This window comes from Notothenia coriiceps, unplaced genomic scaffold (genome assembly GCF_000735185.1).
Source record: "Notothenia coriiceps isolate Sejong01 unplaced genomic scaffold, NC01 NC01_scaffold00010359, whole genome shotgun sequence".
NCBI classification, from domain to species: Eukaryota; Metazoa; Chordata; class Actinopteri; order Perciformes; family Nototheniidae; genus Notothenia; species Notothenia coriiceps.
Genome location: NW_011343060.1, coordinates 1 through 11,416, shown reverse-complemented (window position 1 = coordinate 11,416; position 11,416 = coordinate 1). Strand labels below are relative to the sequence as shown.

The following is an 11,416-nucleotide window of genomic DNA, read 5'->3' as shown; positions in this document are numbered from 1 at the left end:
ATTAACCATTATCTGAAGTCTGCTGCTGTTTCATGGCGAGGGATGCGTTGCCATAGTAACACCACATTACGTAACATCAGATTTGATGTAGCGCTGAGTTAACCATTATCTGAAATCTGCTGCTCTGAGCATGTCAGTTGGAGCTATGACATCATCGTGTTCCATGACACAGGTGTTTATATTTGAGCTAACACGTGTCCAGAGATCAAAGGTTTCCATGGTGAGAGCATTTTCATTGTTCTGAATGAGAGATAAACCTCTTACATGTGAACGTTTTGTTGAAGAACCGTAACAGATATCGGTGACATTTCAAAACGTGAAGCATGTCAAGGAACTTGAGCATCTGAAGTGTACTTTTTGTGTACTTTCGGGTTAATAATGTGGCCTTTTTGGCAGATTAACTAAAGGTGTGCGGCTGCTGTGGTGGGGAAAGATGAGGCTGAATTTACAATGGGGTTTAATGGAGACATGTTGAACGTTTTTGTCACTTCATGCCCTCAAGAGGCATTTTGTTTAATTATTTATTTTTTTATTTTTTTATTTTTCAAGCTATGAGATGTTTTCCTACGCTTGTCATGACGAATTATGTCTCAGGAGTGTAGGGTTTGGGAATTATGGCAGGTTTAAAAAACAATATGAAGGCAAATTTCAAGCTGTCCTCCACTCTAGCTTTGAGATCATACACCTTAACGAGCTGCTCAATATACATTAATGTTAAAATCTGAAGAAGGCCTCTTTACCAAGGTCTGAACAATGTTTAATATCTCTAAAAGTATGAATCAGATTTAAAATGTGTGTAACACGAATAATGTCAGAAAGATGTGTAACATTTTAAAGTTGGAATGAGGTTTCTGAGTGAAAGTAGAAAGGAGCAGCGGTTGAAGAAGGAGCAGTTGAAGTTGCATGAAGATTGTTCAAGTCTGAAGAGTTTCTCCATTGACTTCCATGTTAAAAATGTGATGAATTATGGGATATATCTCTGGAATTATGAAAGTTATGAATGAGAAAAGTAATAGCCATCGATTCCCGACCGAGCTGAACGTTTTAATGTTTTAACAGAGTTTCTGCGATGTGGAATGTGGGAGAAGAAGAGGTGCAAANATCACGGTAAAATATGTTCGTTTTGTTGTAGTTGTAGCCCCCGAGCCAGCGCGTCTTGTTTTTTCACCGCGGCTGTCAGCTGTGTTTACTCACATCATTCAAACAAGACGCGCTGGCTCGGGGGCTACAACTACAACAAAACGAACATATTTTACCGTGATTAAGTTGTAATACACGTTTCTAAATGATGCCGACGTAACAACATACTGATACCAGTTAGTAAAAACCATGAATTAATGCTTGACAAGTCTGCAGACAAGACGGCAGGCGAAAAACCTTTTAAAATGCTTGTTTTCTGAATGGAGATTGGGTCGACCAGGCTAAGCTAACGTTGTATATGCTCCGTCCACACTCATAACAACGGCCTACAGACATAAATAAACCAGCGACTGTATTCTCCATGACACAGACAGTCTGTGGTTTGTACTTGTTTAACTTTTGTCCAGTTTCTGAACAGATATGAGGAGCTGTGAGCTCTGTGTGCTAACTGCTAACAGCTAATGGCTGATGTTTTCTGTTTGAACGTCAGTGACGGCAGGCTGAGATCCTCACCTCTGATTGGCTTCCACAAGAACGCGTCACGTGAATTGGACGCTCAAGTTGAAAAAATTGAACTCTCGCGATTGACGCTGCCCCCATCAATCGCCTCAATCGCGTGATTCGCGCCGCGTCCACCGCTTCATGCGCGCCGTCGGAGCGAATTTGCGTCTGATCGTGTCTCTGCATTGACTTTAAATGTAATCGCGCCGCCCCCAAAAGTTGCATCGCGTCCGGTGTGAACGCAGCATTATGGGGTGTCATCATATGCCATTTCCATGTAAACGCATCCCTCGCCAGTAAAACACATGTCGCTGTACTCCAAGGACACGGTCCGATCATCCCCAAACTTCATTGTATATTTCACCGGCCATGCCTCAACAGCTTTTAAGCCAAATCTGAGATCTCCCACCTAGGTTTGGTTGCCATGGAAACGCATCCCTCGCCATAAAACACGATGTCGCTGTGGCCAATGGACACGGTCCGGTGTCCTTCCCACCAACTTCACCTGTATCAACTCTCCCATGCCTCAACACTCTACGTCAAATCTGACATCGCACATTATTGCCGTTTCATGGAAACAAATCCCTCGCCAAAAAACCATGATGTTGGTCATAACGCCTATGAAAGGGTAAAAAACAGCACCCACACTTCAAGAAATGGTTAACGGTCCACCTCAACCAGCCTAGCAATTATGGGGTTTCATCATATGCCGGTTTCCATGGGAAACGCATCCCTCGCGGCATAAAAGGACTGATTGTCGCATAACTCCTATGAAATATTCAAAAAGTGCTCAAACTTTCCACGTGTGCTAACAGGTTCCCAGCGGTGAAGACAATCTACGGGCCAGTTTTGGATTTCTTCAAATGTCCGGTTTGCCATGGCAACACAATGGCTCGCCATGAATACACGGTTTTCTTCATAACTTCAGTGAAAAAACGGCCCAAAAACTTCACAGGTTGGTAACGATGCAGCCATCAACGCATCTAAGCTGTATTATGGGAATGTCAATCAAATCGCCGTTGGCATGGCGACAGATCATTCACCATTCAAGTTAGTTCAAAAGTTTGCAGTTCAAATATTCTGGGCTGCTTTCCAAAGCCCCTTTTTACTTTCTTTCTATCCTCCTCATCACCGACATTCAAGCCCAGTGTGTTCTTGTATCATTTCAATCTAAATTCTTCACTTTCTTCTTACACATTTACATTTCGCATAGCAGTTTAGCTTCAGCTTTCAGCATAAGCATTCCACTAGCAATTTCTTCAAGGACATTGATTCTATAGGTTTTATTACTGTTGGTCTAGTGGTCTCGAGTCAGTGTTAATACTCTGGTACATGTAGCTTGTGCTGATTAATCGGCTTTCTTGCCTTTTCGCTGCCTTGCGATTCATCGGGATAAAAAACCTTCCACTGGTTTTGGGGAAAGCTCATTTATGTAATTTGGCGGTAATTTTCTTTACAGCTTCCTTGAAGACAAACCACTTTGCTGAGAGCCATGCGGCAAAGGGATATTAATCAATCCAGAATCAAACAGGAGGAAGCAGACAATATTATATAGTATTACCTTCAATTTTTTGGGTCACAGCAAGTAATAATATAAGGTTATCCAATAAAAGATTAGAAAATAAAAAAGACTCCATTACCACTATCACTGCATGTTAGCCCTTGGCAAAACTTTAAGAAAGAAGATCGAATAAAGGTCATCACCACCTCAAATAAAAGACATAATAATAACAACGATAAGGACCAGTCTTCCTATGTTTCCTAACATCTATAGCACTCTGTGTCTTGTTATATTCTACGATTTTAGGAATCATAGTTCTTCGGGTGTTCAAACCTTTTTCAAGATAAAAAAAATAGGTGGGCAAACTGCTGTAATGACTGAGTGACTGCCTTTTAGAGCAGAGCTGTTTGTGGGATTATGTAGGCAGTAATGGAGCATTTAGGCCTTTCTCTGCAAACCCATCATCTTCATCCCTTTGTGTGGGTAAATATAGCGAAATATCCATCTTCTGCTGTGAGAAATCCAATTACCGTAATTTTCGAATATAAGGCGCACCTGGATATAAGCCGCAGCAGCTAAATTGAATGATGTGTAGACTAATATAAGCCGCACTGGACTATAAAGCCGCAGGTGTTTTAATGTTTAATTACCATATGTAAGGATTCGTGCACGGAGGGGATTGTCGGGAAAGAGAGGGCTGTTTGAGGAAGCTCCCATTTATTAACATTTCAACAAACAAGTTGCATATTTGCATAACGTATTCAAGTGTTACCATTTAGTGCAATAGTAGCTACAGAAGATGTACTGTGCTGTATAAACTGTACTGTATCACATAGCGTTTCAGACACACAAACTTTTCAACTTTCAAACTTAAACGGTGCGCTCCCAGCGCACGTACCGGCAGTGATCTACAGCAGTGGTTTTCAACCGGTGGTACGGGGACAAACTGTCTCGCTCTCGTAATGTCTGTCTGTCTTGCTCTCGTTCTGTCTCTCGTACCACTCTCGGTTCCACTTTTACTTTTGCGCGCTACCTGTCTCACTCTTTTCCGGCCTCCAGCTTTTCCTGCTGGAGCCGGCCGCTTAAAGGTGGGGGGCGCGGACCGGCCATAGAGCCCATAGAGTTAAAGGTGGTGGACTGTAACCTGTAAAATCCATAGATTTAGGAGGTCCCCTAATGGCCGTTAGCTGTAAAAATCCATAGATTAGCCGCACCGTTATATAAGCCGCAGCGTCGAAAAATGGGAAAAAAGGCTTATAGTCCGAAAATTACGGTAGGTATTCCTATCAGATCATGCTATAACATTGCCTCAACATCAATCTACTAAAACATCATAAAACGGACTAAACCTGATGAGGATTGCTTCGGAATACTATTCATTTCAGTCACTCAAAAATATTTTTGTTTATTCTTTTGCTCAAATTGAAAACAATAACATTCATTCCAGATGTAAAGATCAGCCATATAACAATCCTTCCTTTTTTTTTTTTTAATGTAAGGAATTGGTTAATGGAATATAGTCTTATAGGATGGAATCACAATCAAAATACTTTATTTATTGCGGGGAAAATTGGGTTTTGTGAAAGCTGCTCCATTTTAGAATAAAGAATAAGTAATTTTTTAAAGAAATAATATTTTGCAATATAAAATTCAAAATATATATTTTTATAGAATATTTCTAACATTTCTATTAAGTATTTTAAGATAGATGTATTTAATCCTGTCAACCTTTGGTCCATTTGTCTCAGGAAGGCTAATGAATAACTTAACATTTAAATGTTTCTTTTTTCTTTGCATGATCTTTAAAGAACCCTTGGCCTTTTTAATTTATTTACATTTTGGGAACAAAAAGACTCTAACCGCCTCCCCCTTTTTAATTTATTAGAGAAGGCCTTTTCCTTTTTAGCTCTCTTTGAATAAATAATAACCTGCCCTGAGGAAACTTTAACTTCTTCACATCTTCAAAGATAGTTCACGAGTCCGCTTCATCTTTTTTATCTTCCTCCGTATTTCAGCAGCATACAGAGGTGGTGTGAGTGTGTGTCGACTTGAGGTGGACTCAGAGTGATTGACAGAGTGTCAGGTTGCCCTCACACGTCGCCCCAGGCCAGACATATGTGCCTCCCTCAAGCCTGGCGCTACTGCTGCTAACTATAGTGTGACTGACACCAAGGTCTGAATGCCAGCTGTTACTTCACAACAAGCACAACCCATCATGCTTAATTGGCCATCAGGATAAGATGAGCCGAACGTAAGATGGCAGATTTGGGTTTCTCTGAAAAATAATGTCACCCAGCACCATCTGCATACATACAGTATCTTCTCTGGAAATTGTGGTAATTTGTCACCACTACATTTATATGCGTTTTATACATCTCCCTTTCCAAGCGTATAGAAGAACTATCGAAGAGGCAGAAGGCCCTCCTTTATGCCCTCCTTTCCGCTCCGTCATTGCAACGTTACTTCTGGTCCCGGCTCAGTCAAATGAATGGAGAGGGAAAATAACTCTGGATTTGGTCTTAAATGTATCCAAAAGGATATACTTACAGTAGAGATGTTAAGATTCACCGATTCACATCGGTGCACCGGCATAAACGTTCAAGATGCGAGTGCACCGGTTGAAAGAGTGCACATCGGCTACAGTTTGGGTTGAACCGGGTTGAACTCGCGATGCATCGATTGCGTAGCGTCTTTGCATCGGTAAAAAAACGATTCATTCATATAAAATCCCCTCATCTTGTCAACGCTCACCAGAGACGATCTTTGATATTTGCTTCGCCACTACGGACAACGAGAGTCTCAGTTATCAACACACACGGAAGTTGAGGAGAAAGAGAAACACAGCGCACCGAAAAATACCTACAAATCAAACGTTTGGCAACACTTCGGATTGTTCAAGAAAGACGGTGTAATAGTCATTTATGCTATATAGTTGACCGCAGGTCATGGGAGTAATAAGGTATCCGTAGACCTTTGTATGAGGTATCTTTATTACTTAACAGGTCTACAGCCATGATACATAGATCCGTCCTAGATGCGGACTCGCATACACACAGTATCACTCCGCAGCCGCACCCCATCAGTAACGTCCTGATGGTATATGTGCGCGGCACTATATACTACAGACGGTCAACTTGAAAAATCACTCGCAAATTGTTAACGATGCCGAGCCGCTTTAAAGTACACAAGTAGTACGAGGAACTTAGCGACGCACATAAAGAGGCGACGTGGGGTCTGCGGCTGAAAAGAGAAACCTGAAAGTGAGACATATGAGTTAAATCACTCAGTGAGAGGTGTTTAGCTTACAGAGCCTGTGTGTTTAGCTTACAGCAGCCTGTGACGGCCAATAATAATTTAAATGTCTTCCTTACTGTAAGCAGTTATGAAATACCTGTTTGTGAAAGGTTATTTGTTTTCTTTATTGTTCAGATAGAAACCACTGCTTTCTGCTCACTGGTGAGTTAGCCTCTGAGTGTTAAGCACATCAGGCTGGCAGCTGTATGGGCATTGCTCTATGGTAGCTGTTATTTGCACATTGTTAATCATGAGCAATGCATCCTTACATTGTTTAACTGTGAGGTGTTATACAATTGTACACTGGAGAGCTTTTAAAGGTAAAAAAATAAACGGCATGATGGGATGTGCAGTACCAAATATGTAAAGCACTTTTTTGTTAATGTATGATTTGCTGCTGCATATAAGGAATAAAACAAAAATCCTCTGTCGTACCATATTGAAGTATCATTATTTTTGCATCGTGTTGAATCGCATCGTATCGCCCCGAATCGCATAATGTTGAATCAAATCGTATCGAACTGTATCGCAACAGGGGTGAATCGTATCGTATCGCATCGCCTGGTGTTTCAAAGGTATCGTTAATGTATCGTATCGTGGCAACGTATCGAGATGCGCATCGCATCGGCCTCAGTGATGGAGATGCACATCCCTAACTTACAGACGTCTCTTTCCCAAAGTAAATACTTGTCAAAAAGCCTTACATGTCCCAATTTGTGTCACAGACTGACAAGTAAAGTGTATTACAACCGTCTGGCTACTAAAATAAATGCCCAGCTCACTTCCTGAGGCCTAAAACATGGCAGACTCGCTGGAAGAGGACCTGTGTCCTATTTAGAAATTAAGGGCTCATTTAAAGCCAATATGTTTTGGTTTCAGGTGTAGGACTGGGAGATATATCCAATATACTTGATGTATTGTGGCTTGTCGTGTGTGGGTTGTAGTAAATGACAAAATATAAATATACATTTTCACATTATATCCTTCTATGCGGCCAGCATTAGACACGCAGACGCATGCTCCTTGGCACGAGAGTGTGTGGTGTATCATGCGTTTATTTGTATATCTGAAGGAAGTGAGGAAAAAAGGAGACAGTGTCAAGCAAAACATTTTTCATGTTTTTTTTTTTTTCAAACTTTATTTCAGAGAAAAAATGTTGTTTGTGTGAATAATTACTCAATCATAATAACAAATAATACATTTCAAAAGACCAATCTCACTTCAGAATAGAGTTTCACCACCTCAGGGTGTTCATATTAGTTAACTGTTGGTTGTTAATTGTTATTTTTAAAGAAGATAAGAAATGTCAAGGTGTATTATCTAGAGACTAGAGATAGCCTTAAAATAGCAACATACTATTAACAAGTCAGATATTATTACTAAGCCCAGCACTAGTTTCAGGTTATTATACACTAATGAAACATGTATTTCTGCCTATTCTCCCTGGATCCTACACATTGCTCTTTTTTTTAATAACAATAATATTGCTTCTAAATGACTTCTTAACATGATTCTTTAAGGGACAAAGCTTGAGGACTTGGCTCTCTTGTGCCAATGATTAGATGATTGATATCTTAGTGGACTGCTGCTGTGGCCCCAGGCCGCTCAGTAGCAAAGGGGGGGGGGCAGCCTGTAACGTCTTGCCACAGACACGTTTATGATTGTAAGTGTAAAGGAAGTGAGCTCAAATAGCTGCAAGGCAGTGCCCATCCTCACTGCAGCAGATAACATAGTAAGATGACCTCACTGACACACACCTGGTGTCTCCAGTTCTCTCACACCTACAGGTCTACTCCAAGAGCTGGTACAGTATTTGCCAGTCATTCGTGTATTAACAAATAAACTGACCTTTATAGTAACAGGATATCTCTCTAGTTGAGTCCTGCTAATAGCATATGTTGCTGTGTGGCATGACTGATTGCCACATAGCCACAGGTGTTTCCAGTTCCAATGTGTAAAGTACAATAACATTCTAATGGATGCTTATGGCTTGAATGTTATTTCTTAGTTTATTTATAGAAGATATGTATTGCCTCTATCTTCCACCTTAAAGTAATTCAAGGAAATTATGGAAAATTAAGGCAGCAAAAAAAATACAAAAAGTTCCCATGTTCATGAATTCAATTATTTACAATCATACCCTCATAACTAACAGACACAATTGATCCATAGCTATTTCCAACACAGTAAAGAAAGAGTACAAAATATGTGAGAAAATTCATCACTGAAACTATATACTAATAGCTGGCATTTTTTTAACTATACCTTACTTTCATAGTAGATATTTAGTCAAAGCTATTTATCACCTTTAGTCCCACACCTTTTCACACCATGATCCATGATGAGTTTTGGAATAGAAAGTCTTTTTAATAGAGCGATTATTTTGTTATTCTGGAGTGGCTTGGCTCTATACTTAGAAAATGTTAAAACAGAATCATAATTAAAGCTGCAAGCAGTGTTGAGCGGGTCTTCGACGCTTCGCAGGCCGTTGTCCGCACGTCGACGTGTCAGGCAGGTGTTTTCCGGAATCGGCCGTTGGCAGACGTGGAAAGTTCCAGGCCGATGGGACAACGTACATGGGAGTTACAGCAGTAATATAAACATTGTGTTTGATGGCGATTGATCTGTCGCCATTGCAATGGCATATGATGACATCCCAGAATACGCTTAGATGTGTTAATGGCTGTATCCTTACAAAACCTGTGAAGTTTAGGGCCGTTTGGAGCATTTTCACTGAAATTATGAGAAAACCTTTACCATGGAAAATGGCATATAGTGAGATCACAGATTTGATGTAGAGCTGTTGAGGCATGGACCGGTGATATACAAGTGAAGATTGGGGGACGATTGGAGTTACAGCGACATCGTATTTTATGGCGAGGGATGCGTTGCCATGGTAACGCCACATTATGTAAGCATTATGTGGTGTAGAGCTGTTCAGGGCCACAGTGTTGACCCTCACGGGATGTTTGGTGGCGTTCTGAGCATGTCAGTTGGAGTTATGACATCATCGTGACGAGTGAACGCCTAGCATCGAGTCAACGTGAAATTTGACGCCAAATCACGAAAAAAGTAAAGTTTCGTGATATCGTTTTTTCGCCCATGTGTCAATACGCTACCCAACGAATTTGGAGTCGATCGGATAAGGTCCCTAGAAGGAGTTCGTTAAAGTACGGAAGTGAGGGACCCAAACAAACTATTAAGAAGGCAAATCTGAGATTTCATTTAACTCCAGCTCTCAACACAGGCTCGGGAAAGCCCCATGAGCTTCTCGTTGTAGAGTGAAAATGGAACGCACACGCTATTTGTTGTTTGTTTATATCACGCAGTCTGTTCTTCTTTTCTTGATAATCATGCAGTCTGTCTTCCGGTTGTTGCCTCTTTTGAATGACGAATACACACTACCACCGCCTGCTGGTAAGGAGAGTTATTGCCACTCACGCATGCGCAGTTCGTACGTGCTTCTTTGGTTGTCGGCTGAAGTCTTTGCGGTGTGTTCCAGTGCGACACATGGCCAAAACGCAAGACGCAACAGTCGGGGTCCGTCTGTGTCAGTTATTTGGTGTCAGATTGGTGTGTCCGGGCCTTTTCTCTTCTTCACACTTCAATCTGGCCTTCAACTCCTGGTATCGCTTAACTCATTGTGTTCAGATTGAGCTGAAGAAAGTTCACATTGTTTACACACACACGACATCTAAAACAATATGCATTTTACGTGACTCTCTGTGATGTGTATTTTGTTGTCAACAGTTGATTGTATACAGTATTTATTCTGGAGTTGTTGTATTAATCCTGTTGCCAGATAATGATGCTGATGTTTCCTGTACTCAGAGTGCCGCCTTGTTCTTCTCTTTGACGTTGTTCAGAACAATGCCAGTGTTCTCCGCCAATCCAGCCTTGACAAGCACAAGAGGTAATAACATAAATGATCAGAATAAAACACAAAAGTATTATCAGTCAATCTGGTTATTTTTTCAAAGCTGCACTACAATAGAGCTTATTCCTGGCATCTATTAAAGAACGAGCCACAAACTGTTTATTTAGCACTCATTTAATCAGAATCAGAATACCTTCATTAGAGAAATGTACGTTGTTACAGCAGAAAAAGAGCCAACTTAATGTTACATATGGTGCATGCATTAAAAAGTATTAAAGTTAAAAAAAGTTATGATATAATAAAAATAAAAAGTTACACAATTTACAAAATTCACATCCTGTAACAGTTCTTAGGATTTAGCAGCCAGGTATTAACGGCATATATATACAGGGCTGCACATAACTGGTGCGCACCCCCCTCCAAAAAAGGAGCACCAGATCATTTGAGAGAGAGAGAGAGAGAGACTCAGGGACTCCACTCCTCAACCTTTGAGGTTAAGAGTGAGAATCCAGAGTTCTTAGAATCTATCAAAGATGTTGATCTAATTATATTAACAGAAACATGGTGTAAAAATGATCTGCTCCCTCACTGTCCTCCAGGTTATAATGAAGTAATGGTGCCCTCTATAAAATCAAAAAACATACGCAAGGGCAGAACATCGGGGGGGATCTTGGTGTGGTATAAAGGAGATCTTTGCCATCAGATCTCAGTACTAAAACAAGGTAAATCACACATTTGGCTAAGGTTGGATCAAACCCTGGGCATAACTGACAGGAATCTATACGTGTGTGCTATTTATATACCCCCAGTAGATTCTCCTTATTTTGAAGAAGACATTTTTGAAACTCTCCATTCAGAAATAGCCTATTTTCAGGCCCAGGGAAATGTGCTTCTAACTGGAGATCTGAACGGACGAACAGGAATTGAACCTGATGTCATAGACCCACAGGTCAGCCACCATGTATTTGGTGAGCCCCCCCTGTTTACCACGCCAACCGTCAGCCATCGGAACAGCCTTGACTCTGAAATCAATCAGAATGGCAAAGAGATAGTGCATCTCTGTCGGGCCTTAGGCCTGTACATAGTGAATGGGAGGTTCAGAG

General features: G+C 40.9%; 1 protein-coding gene across 1 annotated transcript in view; it reads left to right on the top strand.

The window, feature by feature from the left end:
• The window catches only part of LOC104945970 (protein CFAP46-like), a gene marked incomplete at its 3' end in the record, with an annotated part of 20,089 nt that extends 9,740 nt beyond the window's left edge, over nucleotides 1-10,349 (top strand). The window contains exon 11 of the mRNA XM_010771710.1: nucleotides 10,268-10,349. Within this exon, the coding sequence (XP_010770012.1) occupies nucleotides 10,268-10,349 (82 nt within the window). The remainder of the gene's footprint in view (nucleotides 1-10,267) is intronic.
• Between the last annotated feature and the right edge of the window lie 1,067 nt (nucleotides 10,350-11,416).